The sequence below is a fragment of the Urocitellus parryii genome, chromosome 2 (genome assembly GCF_045843805.1).
Source record: "Urocitellus parryii isolate mUroPar1 chromosome 2, mUroPar1.hap1, whole genome shotgun sequence".
NCBI lineage: Eukaryota > Metazoa > Chordata > Mammalia > Rodentia > Sciuridae > Urocitellus > Urocitellus parryii.
Window position 1 is genome coordinate 139,299,884 of NC_135532.1, and position 15,930 is coordinate 139,315,813.

General features: G+C 33.5%; 1 protein-coding gene across 1 annotated transcript; it reads right to left on the reverse strand.

Moving 5' to 3' along the window:
• Nucleotides 1–70: 70 nt before the first annotated feature.
• On the reverse strand, nt 71–15,912 carry Mrpl47 (mitochondrial ribosomal protein L47). The gene is made up of 7 exons (XM_026382882.2): nt 15,804–15,912; nt 13,223–13,368; nt 12,051–12,111; nt 9,143–9,239; nt 3,402–3,532; nt 2,050–2,145; nt 71–578 (listed from the first exon to the last, which is right to left on the reverse strand). Exons 1-7 carry the CDS (start codon nt 15,899–15,901, stop codon nt 455–457), a joined length of 753 nt encoding a protein of 250 aa, XP_026238667.1. The 5' UTR covers nt 15,902–15,912; the 3' UTR covers nt 71–454.
• Nucleotides 15,913–15,930: the final 18 nt, after the last annotated feature.

A 15,930-nucleotide genomic window follows, 5' to 3' on the forward strand; every position in this document is an offset into this window, starting at 1 on the left:
TGCTAGGCAAGTGCTATGCCACTGAGCTACAACCCCAGCCAAAGGTATTTTTAATCATTATTTTCAGTGAAAGTGTTTACTGTTTATTAACAATAGTGTCCACATATGGTTCATTTCATATTCATAAGTAATACTAAAAAGGTTATCTGAATTCCAAATACTAACTTATTGCCTTAGCTTTGGTGGTTCTATACCCTCTAAGATAAGCAGGGAATATTAACGCCTCTTTAGATGTCAGGATTTAATTTAATCTGAACTTTATGCTGGATTTGTAAAAAATCTTATAGGCGATAGACCTCTTTGACAATTTACAAGCCATGTTAACCCTCAGGACAACTGATAGGTCATTTGATCAAAAGCACAATTTCTTTATAAACCACTTAACATATATTTACTTTTGAATATAGACTATTATACAAGAAAAAACACATAGTAAATTAACAAGTCAGACTTTTTAGACAGAACTTGACTTCTGAGCTTCAGCAAGATGTGGAAACTTTTCTTGAAGACGTTTTTCTTTCTTTTTCTCTAAACTTTGCTTTCTTGCTTTGAGGCGGGCTTGTTTCTCAAGCCTCAATCTAGAATAATAAAAGCATAACAGTAATTTTATATAAAACTATTTCTTTGTTACTTAATACTATCAAAACATATCCAAGTCAATTATATAAAAAGCCTTCGTCATGCCAGTCTCTGATTTGGTGTTTATATTATTAAACTTATAATAATCACTGTAAATCTATACAAGTCAAGATAAATGTGAAATCAAAATCATCTATAACCCTACACTAATACCATTTCTGTTTTACGACTGGAAAGAATGTTCAGATCTTATAAGCCTGGAGTAGACTAGGCCTGAAGTTCAATTCTAGTATGACTAGAAAACATTCTGACACTTGTAGGAATGCCCAAATTTTCAAATAGCACTCACCCTACCTTATCCTCTTCCCTACACACAGAATAAAATCATGCTAAAAGATGACACTTAACACTGATTAGACTTAACCTTTAAAGAGTTTGTCCCTGCACATTAGCATTCCAGGGCAGTACGCATTTGTGCCTCAGGAAAATTTTGCTGATCTGTATGGCCACTTGGGAGTCATCAAAATTGAGGATGATAGTTCATGGATGCCAAACCTCTACTGAAATTGATATTTTTATGGGATACTTTATTGATCAGTATATAAGGGTTGGTATAAAATACACAATAAGAGACATTTCTGGGTAAAGACAAAAATATACGTGTGTGTGTGTCTGTGTGTGTGTACATATACATACATATATATAGATATACATATATACACACAGACTAAATTGTTGAAATATTTTATCCATTCATCAGTCTGATCCAATTAGATTTTGGCCATTTACAAAAACTCATCTGAGTGAAAGAAAGTTTTTCTATTAAGAATGTTTTGAAGATTACATTCTTTGAAGACTAAAAAAATTACTTTCAACGATAAAACCATGCTTTTAGATGTGGATCCAGTGTTTTAAATAAGCATTTTTTAAAAAGCATTTTTAAAAATTGAAAAAATTATTTTTAATTATCAGGCGGTGGTTCTTGGGACTACTTCATTTCTCTATCGTAATATCAGTCTTATGTTCTCCCTATTCAACGATAAACTTACGTTAGAATTTGCTACGGAAAATACATGATCAACTTTCTGCAGGCTTGCATGATTTCATACATAATGCAACAGACTTCTCTCCCTAGTCTTTGTTTTCATTAACCTTGTAATAACATGAGCTCATATTTTGTGCAACTGATTTATTTGGAGCTTGCATTTTAACATTACAGTTGGATTTTCCCATTTACTTATATATAAATAGATGGAAAAGCAATAGAACTTTTGATAGTATTGTTAACAGTGGCTGTTTCTGGATAGTAAGATTACATATGACTTTAATTTTCTTTTATTAATTAATCTTCCTATTTTTTTTTTCACAATGAATAGGTTACACTTTCATAATATAACAAAACAAAGTTTAATATATGTCAACTGATGTTAAAAATGCTGTTTCATTATGATTAAAGATATTTGTGCTCACCTCAGATAATGATCCACGTAAGGCATTGCAAAGAATCGTTTCCTATTGTATTTTTTATTTAGGTACCAAGGTATAGGCCACTGCTTGAACTTGTGCCTGCCAATAAAACAAGTTACTTCTTTATAGAAAATACTTAACATATTTTCACTTTACTAATTTTCCAGCTTTTCCTAATTCATGTCAAATAAATTAATCCAAATAAAAGTTTAAAAATAAATATTTTTTGGTTGTTTTAAAGCAGTACTGGGAATTGAATATAGAGCCTCAAGCATGGTAGATGAGTGCTCTACCACTGAGCTACTTTCCGTCCCTAAGTTTTTAGTTGTTTTGACAAGTTCTCTTTTCTGTGTTGAATTAGATGGTTACAGACAGCACAGCTACTCTCCTATGGCTCCAAGCAGTCCATTAAAACAACTTGTCAAATGAGTAGGTGCATAGGGCTGGGGCTGGAGCTCAGTGGTAGAGTGCTTGCCTAGCATGCATGAGGCATTGGGTTGGATCCTCAGCACCACATAAAAATAAACAAAATAAAAGCATTCTGTTCATCTACAACTACAAAAATAAGTAAATAAATAAAAAGAAAATGAGTAGGTGCATAATATTGTGGTGGTGTTTCAAGAGCACAGTAAGGTCTAATAATCACCCAAAATGCCTTCTCCCCTTTGCCGTCCAATGTTTAAAATACTACTAAGAAAACTTCATTTTGGCTTTTCAACTCAAGTATAAATACACACCAGAGGACAGGTTTATTTGCCCTGGGCCAATTATTTATGACTCAGTGTACTATTAGAGCCTTTCACAAAGTATGACAAAAATTCTGTATGTAGTAGAGAATAGGAGGCATAATCATTAACTTTTTCATAATTTGGCCTAGGGATTATTTTGACAGCAACAATAGCAAACTGAAACTGATTTATGTGACCCTTATTCCTCCAGAACTTATTTTTAAGTTGCAGGTTCTTAATGGGTAGAGAGGGCAGTGGTGTGTCCTGAAATTTAGCTTCAAGATCTTATAACTTGAAATGATATGTGTATATGTTTATGTTCCTGGATCAAGGATCCAGAGCTTTCAAAAAATTCTCAAAAGATCCCATGACAAAAGATAAGAATCAATGTTATAAAAAACCTATACATACATAACAATCATGAGAATGGGATAGTTGAGCTGCTATTGGTTTTATCAAAGTGACCTGCAGTCCATATCCTAGTGTTGCAAAGAAGTCTGGGTCCTCTTCTTACATAAGATAAATCTCTGAAATGATCAGAGTTAATATTATTAAAAGATAGTGGACAGCAAATGAGGTATGGGATCTCCATTCTCATCTTAGATGATCACAATGTAATCTATGTACCAGATGACTCTTCCAAAGATGTCTCTTCTCCAAGCACCAGGTCTAGCTTTTTCCTGACCAGTCTGAAGAAGCCTTAATGCATCTTCTCTTTCCTGGACAACTTTATCTAATGCATCCATTGAATCAACCACCTAACAAAAAATCAGAAAAAAAGACTCAATTTCAGCATTCACCTCCAACAGAATTCCAAAGAAAAAGAATATATAAGACCAAGGATATATAAAATCTATGATGGGGGTCTGGGGTTGTGGCTCAGCGGTAGAGTGCTCACCTAGTACTGTGAGGCACTGGTTTCGATCCTCAGCAGCACATATAAATAAATAAATTAAGGTATTTGTCCAACTACAACTAAAAAAATATGATTTTTTTTTTTTTTAATCAAGGAACCATTGTCAAGTACTTCCTAAAATCTTTTTGGGGGGCTGGGGATGTGGCTCAAGTGGTAGCGCGCTCGCCTGCCATGTGTGCGACCCAGGTTCGATCCTCAGCACCACATACAAACAAAAGATGTTGTGTCCGCCGAAAACTAAAAAATAAATATTAAAAAAAATTCTATCTCAAAAAAAAAATCCTTTTTGTACACAGGTGTCTATAATACCACTTAAGTTTCATTTAAATAAAAATCTATTTAGCTCAGATTCCCATGTATTATTTTGTCTGGAGTGGGATACACTTGTATAAATTCCTTCTGGAGACCCAATTTAACTCAGGCTATTTCAAAACTCTTTGCACTACTATAGTTCACTACTTTATACTACTCTAACTATAGTTATACTACAAAACATTTTAGCCTGGACAGATCACTGTTTCCCTCATATGCTCACACCATTTTGGTTGGCTTTGCAGCTGTTGCTATTACAGGGAAAGGAGTATCAGTCTATATCCTGATACTAGAGTAATTGCAAAGATTAACCAGAATACAAAAAGACACTATTAGAATATCTACATTTTAAGATTTCTATTGTGTGATTTCTAATGTACATAATATACTGGCAGAATAATAAGTATTTAAAAATACCCATATACTGGGAGATAGTAAAGTCACAAGAGCCAAACTTGTTCATATTTCTAAATAATGAGTGCCATTTTTACATGGGTAGCTGTGTATCACCCTTGAGCATGACGACACATGTCAAATACTGCCTATATATTTGTTGCTTTTTCTTATTAGTTGCACATGAGAATACAATGATCTTGACATATCATACATTTGAATCAAATGGGGTATAATTTCTCATTTTTCTGAGTGTATAGGTTGCAGAATCACATTGGTTATACAAACATGTATATACATACAGCAATACTAGAGTCTATTTTATTCTGCTGCCCTTCCTATCCCCCTTCCCCTCCCCTCCCATCACTTCTCTCTACCCAATCTAATGACACATTTCTTATAAAAATCCTCAAAAAGGATGATTCAATTATAAAGATAATCCCACAGTTTGCTATGAGACTTGAAAGAATTGAAAGCTACTCCTTCAGACAAATTACCTTCTAACCTGTTTATTTAGCCAACAGCACTATTTTCAACTTCACTCGAGGCCTTAGAATAAATTTATGTTTTCTCAACTATATGAATTTCTACAAAATCTTTGCTAAAAGATGGGTAAGAAAAATCCTGTTACGAAGACAAACTTAGGAGAGGGAAAGAAGCACACTGGTAAGAGCCTAATACAGACCTCTCAGATTCTTCAGGAATCTTAAGTAAATCTGGCTGTTGACTGACTGTATTAAAGAATCTGCCCAAACTACAGTAGGGCTTGAGGCTCCAAACTCAAATCTAATGAAATGAAAGTAAATGACTACCAAGTCCACAGAGTTAACATTCAAATGTTCATACCAGCGGTCAAGAAGGAGTATCAGAAGTATACGTTAAGCGTCATGTCAATGTTCAAAAAGTTTTGGACTTTAAATTAGTGATGCTCAAAAAGTAAAGTTTATGTAATTATTCCCAAACCCAAACACTCTAAAATCTGAGATATTTCAGGTTCCAATCATTTCCTAAATGATAAGCTTATCAATGAGTATCAGATACTCCTCATTCAAACAGTCAACTTCAAAGAAACTTCTTTTCTGGCTTATAAGTTTCCCAGAGCAAAGAGAGTCAGCTGAGAGAATATAAAAGTAATGAGGCAATGTCACAGTAATAGCCTATACTCCTACTTATAGTCAGAAATTAAATTTAGAGAGTAGCCCTTAAAAGTTTTCTGAGTCTAAAAATACATGTGTCCTGACACAACAAAGAGAAGCAGCACACATAGTCTGGGTCTTTTATCTCAATGTGTACTTAATTACTTTAGGCACAACCATAGCAAACTACTCTGCCACAATTCAAAGACTAGATTTAATAGTGTTTTATAAACAAAATTTGTCTGTAATATGTGATATTTTGTCCCAGTTATAATTCTCATGTTTCTCTTCTATCTTCCTAAACAGTTCCAAACTGTCAGTTTATATCTTTTTTTTTAAACCTCAGATTTTTTTTAACTATTTTTATTAGTTGTTGATGAAATTTTTTATTTTATTTATTTGTATGTGGTGCTGAGAATCGAACCCAGTGCCTCACACATGCTAGGCAAGCGCTCTGCCACTGAGCCACAACCCCAGCCCCGTCAGTTTATATCTTACAGAAAATATTTTTCAACTTTTTAAAAAAATCTTTTTTAGTTGTCAATGGACCTTTATTTTATTTGTTTATATGTGGTGCTAAGAATCAAACCCTGTGCCTCACACATGCTAGGCAAGCGCTCTATCATTGAACCACAACCCCAGCCCCAATATTTTTAAATTTTGAGTAACAAAGTTTCCTTAGTATGTCTAAGAAACACTAAAAACTAAATAAATTTGAAGTTTGAAAAAAACTATAGTTACTTTCAGCTTAGATTAAGTAATTTTTATTATTTTGGATTCTACTAACTCAGAAAATACAGTACATATGACTTACTGAGCTGAAGTTCACCTCTGTAATACATGATTACTGCAGGGTGAGGGATAATCTGTTGCTGAAGTTCAAAGTTCTTACAATAGCATTATTTTAGCAAAAACATTTTCACCAAAAAAAAAAAAAGAATGTTATTTATAAGTCATCCTTACTTGTCAATGCACTTACAAGAGTCTATAAAATATAAACTTCCTTCACAGAAGAGTTAGCAAATATAGATGAACATAAGTGACTTTACTTTTTAAATTTTATATAGCAATGAGGGCACCTACCCTGCACATCTTACTCTCCAATTATATAAAAGAAATGAGGTTTTTTTGTAAAGTGGCCAGTTCCAGGGCTGGGGTAGGTTAGTACCAAACAAATTCTCTGTGATGCCTTCTGTCCACTTGCTGGCATAAGTACACAACATCCATTTTGAAGGAATTAACATCAATTAAATATGGGATAATGTTATTAAGGGATCATAACTCATTCAATAAAATTGGATCCATGTCTCCCCACTAATGGTAATAAATGAAAAAAGACAAATGCAAAGATGAGAAAGCCTTCCCTTATAAAAGAAAGCCAACTGAAAAATGTAGAAAGCCCCAGGATTAGAGAACCACTACTTAGCAAATATAATAATAACTGATTCAGGTAAGAATCATCAATGGATACTAAAACTAGTGAGTGAAGCTGAGAAGTAATAGAATATTTACATGATCTTAAAAGCATTTCCTAACAAGATATTTATTTAGATACAAAGAAAAAACAGTGGAGAAACCTAAAGGACACCACCTAATCCAAGTTATTATTGTTTTTTTAATCCAAGTTATTAAGGCTAACATCTTCATTAACAGAACAAATTAACATCCTGCCCCTCCTGATCTAATGTACTATGCAGAATCCAGTAGCACTTCAATCCTATCATGAGGAATATCAGGTGAATCCAAATAGAGATTGGACTATATGCTTAATGTCAGTGTCATATATGTTTTTTAATATTTTTGTTTAATAAGTTTCTTTAGTAGTATGTCACAAAACACAAGAACACTAGAAAGACTGAGACTCCAGATTAAACAGGACTAAGACATAAAACTGGAAAATGGGTAATCCAGGATTTTATTGTTGTATATTTTAAGGAGGATGTTGGGATATTTGATAAAATCTGTATAAGATTTATACATTATATAAGTTACATAATTATATAATGTTAAATTCCTGATTTAAAATTGTATATTTGTATACACCGTTGAGCTTTTTTGAAATATATTGTTTTTATGGATTAAAGGGACATAATATATACAACTTATTCTCCAAGAGTTAAGACAATGTATAGAGAGGTGCAGGAGGTAGAGAAGGATAACAGAAATATGGTAAAATATTCACATGTGGAAAGTGGGCAAAGGGCATATAAGAATTCATTGTACTGTTTATGCAACTTTTATCTAAGACTAATATTATGTCAAAATAAAGTTAACAAAAATGTTATGTAGCTCAATTTTCACTAAGCCAGGAAACCTTCTCCATAATTAGGGTAAATAACTGAGGTTTTATTCCATACTTTCTTTGATTTTTTCCAAGGATACTATGTCCTTCCCTCTTGAAGTCAGTGTGGCAATCATGGTTGGGACAGGTGGGAAAAAGAAACTAATTAAAGTTAGGCACAAGACTAAAATTGTTAAAAAACCAAGTTCTGTTTCCATGACAGAAGAATCAATAACATTTGACCTTGAAAGCAATCTAGGAAAAAAAACTTATAAATCTAACTAAATAAAATGTAAAATTTCTACATGGAATATACACATTTTAAACACAGAAAAAAAGGAGGCAGATCTACATATACTGATATAGAAAGAAATCCATAGGTAGGTGAAAAGTCCAAGTTTCAGGAGGTAATATGCAGTATAACCAAATTTGTGTACATAAAAATAATTAGACACACTTCTACAAATATAGACTAATTTGGAGGATAAATAAGAAACACCTAAAATTTATTATTCCTGGGAGTACAGTAGGAATACAAAAGATTTTTCTCTTAATGATAACAAAAATCTAAGAAGATAACTAATCTTTTCACAACCACATGAATATATATAACACTACTGAACTGTACACTTAGTAATGGTTAAGATGGCAAATTTTATGTTATGTGTTTTTTATCCTAGTAAAATAAATACATTTTAAAAAACTGTTCTAATTAGTGAGAAAGTGGCTGAACCAGAGATGGAAATGTATAGTGGTATAGCTACTTTATTTTTTTATTTCTTGGGGTGCTGAGAATTGAACCCAGAGTCTCAGGCCAGACCATGCCTGTGGTCTAACACTGTGCAGCTGCTTCAGAATATAATTCAACTGTTTCTTACAATGTTACAGAGGTTTACCATATGACCCAGCAATTTCACTCCTATGTATCTTCTTAAGAGAATTAAAAATATATATCCCCCCATATGTTGGGGTTGCAGGTAGGATTGGGGAGTGAATAGAGATGGGCATGAGTTTTACTTTCAGAGTGATAGAAATATTCTAAAATACAATAGCTGTGATGGTTGCACTCTGTCAGTTTACTAAAAATCAAACAAGAATAGATAAAAATGTCTTATTTGACAAGAAATACAGGACCTATATACTCACTCCTTTTAGCTTTTATCCTGCACTTGACTGTCAAGCTTCTTACAAGCCTTACCTTTTTTTGTTTGTTTTTAATACCTTTATTTTGTTTATTTTTTTAATGTGGTGCTGAGGATCGAACCTAGTATGTCACACATGCAAGGCAAGCACTCTACGGCTGAACCACATCCTCAGCCCCAAGTCTTACCTTTTCTAACCGCTCTGGACTTGGCATTGGCAATCTCTGCCTCTTAGCCTCCTGCTCGAGAGTCAGAAGCATGTTTCTTTCTTTCAGTAGGACATACCTGTATCAAGGAACACAAAACCTATGATGCTGTTCTATGGTGATTGTGATTTCTGACACCAAATTTAATGATCTATACTTGAAAGTCCTTTAGAAATTTCAATGCATAAAATATTGTGATTAATCTTTTATACAGAGCTATATCTTTGTTTATTCATTTGTTCACAAAATCTTCCATGTACCACGTTAAATGACGGAAGAGTAAGAAAAAGCCTAAAATATAGTCTCTATAGTCTAAGTAGACAGAGAAGGAAAAAGGGATATAAGAAACATTTACTGAGTACCTGTTATAAGTTAGGCAGCATGTTAAGTATTTTATATACAGTATTTCATTTTCATTTCATTCTCAAAACAACCTTCTTTTTTTTTTTTTGATACTGAGGATTGAACCCAGGGGTGCACTGAGCCACACACCCTCCCTTTTTAATATTTCATTTAGAGACAGGGTCTCACCGAGTTGATAAGTTGCTGAGACTGGCTTTGAACTTGACATCCTCCTATCTCAGCCTCCCGAGCCACTGGGATTACAGGTCCAAGTTACCCCGATGGCCTCAAAACAACTTTTTGAGGTTCATAACTATGCCCTCTCTTCTCCCTTCCTAAATGAAGTATCTTAAGTTTGAGAGAAAAAAAACATACTCTGGGTCACATAGCTAACTTTGCATTCAAATATTTTGGGTCACACAGTGACTTCTACATTCAAATCTTGAGCTGTGTGCAAAACCCGTTCTATGTATTTTAATTAATTTTTATTGGTGTATTACAGTTATATATAATAGTGGGATTATTGAGACATATTTATACATATATATGTATAAATGTTTATACATATTTAAATATTTATAAATAAATATTTATACATATATATATAAAACATAATTTGGTCAATTCCATTCTCTAGTACCTCCTTTGATCTCCTCTCCTCTGTCCACCTGGTTCCTTTCCTACAATCTATTGGTCTCCCTTCTATTCTCATTAGAGTTCCCCCATTCCATATATACTTTTTAAACACACTCTATTGTTAATAAGAAACCTCTTCTGGCAATAACAAAGAGGAAAAGGCTTCACAGAAAAGATAGGATTTGTTAGGGTGGAAAGGAGAGCAAAGGAACCAAAATCAAAGGTACTGAAGCAGATGAGCTAAGATGAGGAGAAGGTTTTGTGACTATATCTGTTTATGAAACAGTCACTGCCAGTTCATCATTGAGACTCACATCTGTAATCCCAGTGACTTGGAAGGCGGAGGCAGCAGGATCACAAGTTCAAGGACAGCCTCAGAAATTTAGCAAGTCCCTGAGCAACTTAATGAGACCTTGTCTCAATATAAAAAGTTAAAAGGACTTGGGATGCAGCTTAGTGGCAAAGCATCCCTGGATTTAATTCTCAGTAACTCCCAATCCCCCCGCCAAAAAAAATCAGAGTTGGAAGAAAATAAAGGAAATGTGGAGGGAGCTAAAAATAAGATACAGAAAGACAAGATAATACAAATGGAAGAAATGATTTACAGTAGAAGGGGTAGAGAGAGACAAGGGGAGGGGAGGGGAGGGGAGGGGGGATAGTAGAGAATAGGACAGACAGCAGAATACATCAGACACTTGAAAGGCAATATGTCAATCAATGGAAGGGTAACTGATGTGATACAGCAATCTGTATACGGGGTAAAATTGGGAGTTCATAACCCACTTGAATCAAACTGTGAAATATGATGTATTAAGAACTATGTAATGTTTTGAATGACCAACAATAAAAAAAAATTAAAAAAAAAAAAAAGATACAGAAATTGGGGTACACCATATTATGGATATAGATAATAGGGGGGAAGTGAGGCACAAGATTGTTTGGTGTCCGCCTCAGTCAATATTGAAATAGCCCTACCTATCCCTTTACTGCTAAACCACAATAACAGTGCTTAAACCACTTATTTTTCTATAGTAAATATATAGTATTAGTGGTTTTTATAAGCACTTTAAAGGCCTCTTAGAGTGCCTAGGTAGATAAAATTTATGAATTAAGTGGGTTGAGTGAAAGGACAACACGGAGGATAAAGAATGGTGGTATGCACTGTTCCATCTAGAAGGGACAGAAGGGACTCTTGCTGCACAGACCAGTCAGTTGTTGTCATGTAGGAATGCAGGGACAATGTTGCCAGCTCACATTTCTGATAAATCAAAAGAAATCAGGAATTTATTTTTTATGTGATATTTCCCAATTTTAAAAGCAACTACAGCTTAAACAAAACACTTCTGGGCTAAACACTGTCAATTTAAAGGGTAACCCTTTCTTAAATTCTCTGAACCCTCTCAAATTCATTAGGAGTACCTGCCAGAAAAATTTACCTAAATTCCCAGTTAAATGCTCCCTCTAGCACCAAACCCCAAGCAAATAGGCTAAAGAAGCCAGACCATTACTATTAAAAAAAAAAAAAAAAAAAAAAAGGTAGTGGAAAGAAGAGAAGTCTAAATGTGATGAACTATTTCCCATTTCATTTTATTAGTTTACTGAAAATGCTATTATGAAGGTATTAGTATGACTGGTAGCAGTTACAGTAAAATTTTTAAAACCCCAACTATTTGAGACCTGTCTTCATGACTGGTAGCAGTTACAGTAAAATTTTTAAAACCCCAACTATTTGAGACCTGTCTTCATATAATCTACTCTCTGTCACATTTATAAAATCTCCCATGATCTTATATATCATATATGTCATTCAGAGTACTGTAAGACAAATCACTACTCAATTTCTTACATCAGATAGATATATCCCACTGTTATACTGTAACTGTTTCAAACACCAAGACATTAGTGTACTTACCAAAGTTTATGTAAATCTTCATTACTTTTGTTCCTTAACTGCTGACAAGTCCATGCAGCTCCTATTAAAATGACAAATTTATAACATGAAATAATATTTCTAGCTATGTCCTTGGCAAATTGCTTATCTCTCTAAACCTGTTTCCTTACTGTAAAATACACAATAACATTGTTACATACCATTATTAGACAGCAATAGGAAAATAACAGTAATATCACTGGCAATAGCATTCAGAAATTTCATTTTATTTATTTATTTGTTTGTTTTGGGTATTGCCAGTTTCATTTACTTATTTATTTTAAGACAGGGTCTCACTGAGTTGCTTAGGGCCTCACTAAGCTGAGGCTAGCCTTAAACTTGTGATCCTCCTGTCTCAGTCTCCCATGTTGCTGGGATTACAGACTTGCACCACCATGTCTGGCCTCAGAAAGTTTTAGGCACCAGTATCAAATGTATTTTTGGACCCTAATATTAAAACATTGTATGTAATTCAAATTAATTTTTTATTATTACTAAAAAATGGAGTCTAAAATAAGCCTTAAACTTCACTTAAATTAACAGAAAAACAAGGAAGTGTCCTCAAAGTAGAAAATCTTAATTGACGGTTGCATATTAGCCAGCAATCTCTGGTACACAATGTGAGAAAGCAGTCATATTAGTTTAGCTTGAAATGCTGGAGAAGGCACTGCATGTGTCATAGCTTCTGGGCAAATGTCAGCTGTCCAGTGTTCACACTCTTGTGGGATGAAGATTTTTCAATGTAAAATCCGATGTTAGAGACTGAGTTAACAGAGAGGAAGATGATTTGTAAACTTTTGTCTGTTGATCATATTTCATTTGCAGAGGCATCGGGAATTTAGTGTTGCCAAATATGGAAATACAATTTGCACTAAAAGTAAATAAAACACAAAGCCCCTCCTCCACGTCCATAAAAACAAAAACAAAAAACTTCACTTAATTAATACTTCGAATCTACTCCTTTTCTAAACCTTTTGCTAACCTACTAAGGAATAATTAACTGTATTATTTTGATGACCTTTTAATTTTCTCTGGTAGACAGTCCAAAGGAAATGAAAGGAAACATCTAACTAATTCTTAAACTGGATAAATAATTCTAGAATAATAGAGGGTTCAATAAATACATTTAATATTGACCAATCCAAATATCTCACCAGATTTTACTTTTTCTTCTCCCCAATTCTTTGGATCATCAAAAAATTCTTCCAGTCCTTTCCTTGACAATGTGGTATGAAGGAATTTACACTGGTAAAAGGATGTGACATTTGGTACATTCTTAGGTAACAAACTAAGAGAAAACCTGCAACATAACAAATAAAAACAGATGATTAAAGTTTTTCAATATTTGGATTTTATAAGCAATAAAATGAATCTTTTCCACACTACAATGTTAAAAAACCTATCTGGGGGCTGGGGTTATGGCTCAAGCAGTAACGCGCTCGCCTGGCATGTGTGAGGCACTGGGTTCGATCCCCAGCACCACATAAAAAGAAAATAAAGATGTTTTGTTCACCGAAAACTGAAAAATAAATATTTTTTAAAAAGTTCTCTCTCTTCTCTCTCTCTTTAAAAACAAAACAAACAAACAAACAAAAACCTATCTGGGAATTCAGCACCATAAGCAGTAAACTTTTAAGATACTTCAGAAAGTATTTTTGATACTGCATTATACAAGTTCCTACCCAAGAATTTCAGAGATAATATATTTAAACAATTTTATGTTAAGGTAACATTTTTAGGTCTTTTCTCCTTTGTGGTGAGTGAGTCTTTCAGTAAATAAAAACATTTTAAAGGGTGACTTTGGAACATGTATCAAGGATTCAAAGTTCTTCCTCCTTTAACTCAGTGATTCTTTTAGCAATATTAACTAAATAAATGACCATACATGGGAATTTACAAATTAAAATGTCTACTAGAATATGTGCAGGGGGTTTAGCTCAGTGGAAAAGCACTTGCTTAGTTCACATAAAGCCCTGGGTTCCATCTCCAATACTAGAAAAAATAAAATAGACTAAAGACAAATAAAGTATTATATATGATATTAAAACATGGATATGAAATATGCAAATGTGTAGAATGGTTAAAAAATTATTGTGCATCTGCATGATAAACTATTAGTAATTTAAAAAGAATATTTAATGAGCTGGGAATATAATTTAAAAAGAAACTAGTATCTCAAGTGTTGTTTTTCTACTAAGAATAAATACTTAACTTGGATCTACTCATGAGAAAACAATTAGATAAATTAGTCTAAAAAAGCTAACCATCAAAAATATCAGTATGAAAGAGGAAAAAAAGAAAATGTTTTAAATCAAAGAAGACTTAAAGCACATGGCAATTTATGCTATAAATGATCTTTCTTTGGATCCTAAATAAAAAAATTTAAAAAATTAATTTGGACAATTTAAATTTGGACCATAATAACAGTTGTTATTATAGATAACAGTAGTACAATAATGACAATACATTACTATATTTCCTGTGATCATTGTGGTAATGCAGTGTTTGTTTCTTAGAGGATATATGCCAAAGTACCATGATATCTGAAGTATGACATATGTCAAATCGTTCAGAATAAAAAGAGCATATATAGAGTAAAAAAAAAGTGACAAAATGTTATTAACAAAGGTGAAGAGTAAGTATATGGTTATTGTTTGTAGTACTCCAACGACTTTTCTGTTGGTTTGATTTGTTTTAAGAAAAAAAAATAGGGAAAACAATGGTAGTAAACAAAACTGTGTATACATAAATATGATCCTAACTTTATTTTAAAATCATACAAATGCATATCTATGCAAAGTTAAAAACAATAGATGCAAATCTGCTAATCTCTGAGTAGCAGAACTGTAGTTGGTTTTTATTTTCTTCTTCATAATGCTTTACTTCATTTTCCCAAGTGTCTGTAAACAATATTCATTTCATAATAATGCACAATACTAAAATTTTGTTTCGTTTTTAAGGAAAAAGAATGAAGAAGAGATAATTGATCCAAATTTGCCACCCAAATCACGTCAGTTTTTGAATCTCTACAAAATTTCACAAAAATTACTTATTTCTGAGGTTCGTGTAAATATTAACAGCAGCACATAACAGATGCTCAACTGTGCATTCAACAACAAATGCATTGTTTCCTTAAAAAACAAAAACTAATATACTCTATAAAATTCAACTGCTTAAACCCAAATGTTAATAAAAGTGAGGAAACTGGACACTCTAAAGTAAAAAAAAAGATTGGTCTATCCAGAAGACAAGTAGTTTTTCCACCCTTAGATAAGGGACGTTCCTTTCTCAACCTTGTAGGGTGACTCTCCATTCATTTGGCTAGTTTCATTATTTAATATTTGCCGAGGGATCTCATTGTGACAGAATCTTAACATGAAAAGACCCCTTCTTCTTTATACATCCAAAGCTGACACAGCATTCAATGCCCATAGCAAAAAGCCCTTCAGTTAAGTTTTTTCCCAACGAACCTGCCCCAAGAGAATGCTTCTGTACCTCTAGATTTACTTTAACAAACTCATCATATCTACAAGCACCATTACTATCTGGTCCACGGCAGGCAGCGATAAAATGAGAGAAAAAGGGAAATGTCAGAGGTGAGCTTCTCCTCCCCAGGTCCCACTCCTCACGAAAGTCTAGACAGCCTTTCGCTCCCTGATCTGTTCTCGGCATCTGGGCAACCAAACAAAAGCAAAAGTTGGAACAATGGACAAATCTATTCCTCACATCACTTACCCTGTGCTAGCGGGGGCCTTTGGAGTTATTAACGACCCGCAAACCTTCAGCGCAGCTGGGACTCTTCTACAAATAATGGCTAACCTGGCCGCAGCCATGTTTTCGCATAATTAAGTAGCCGTGTTTC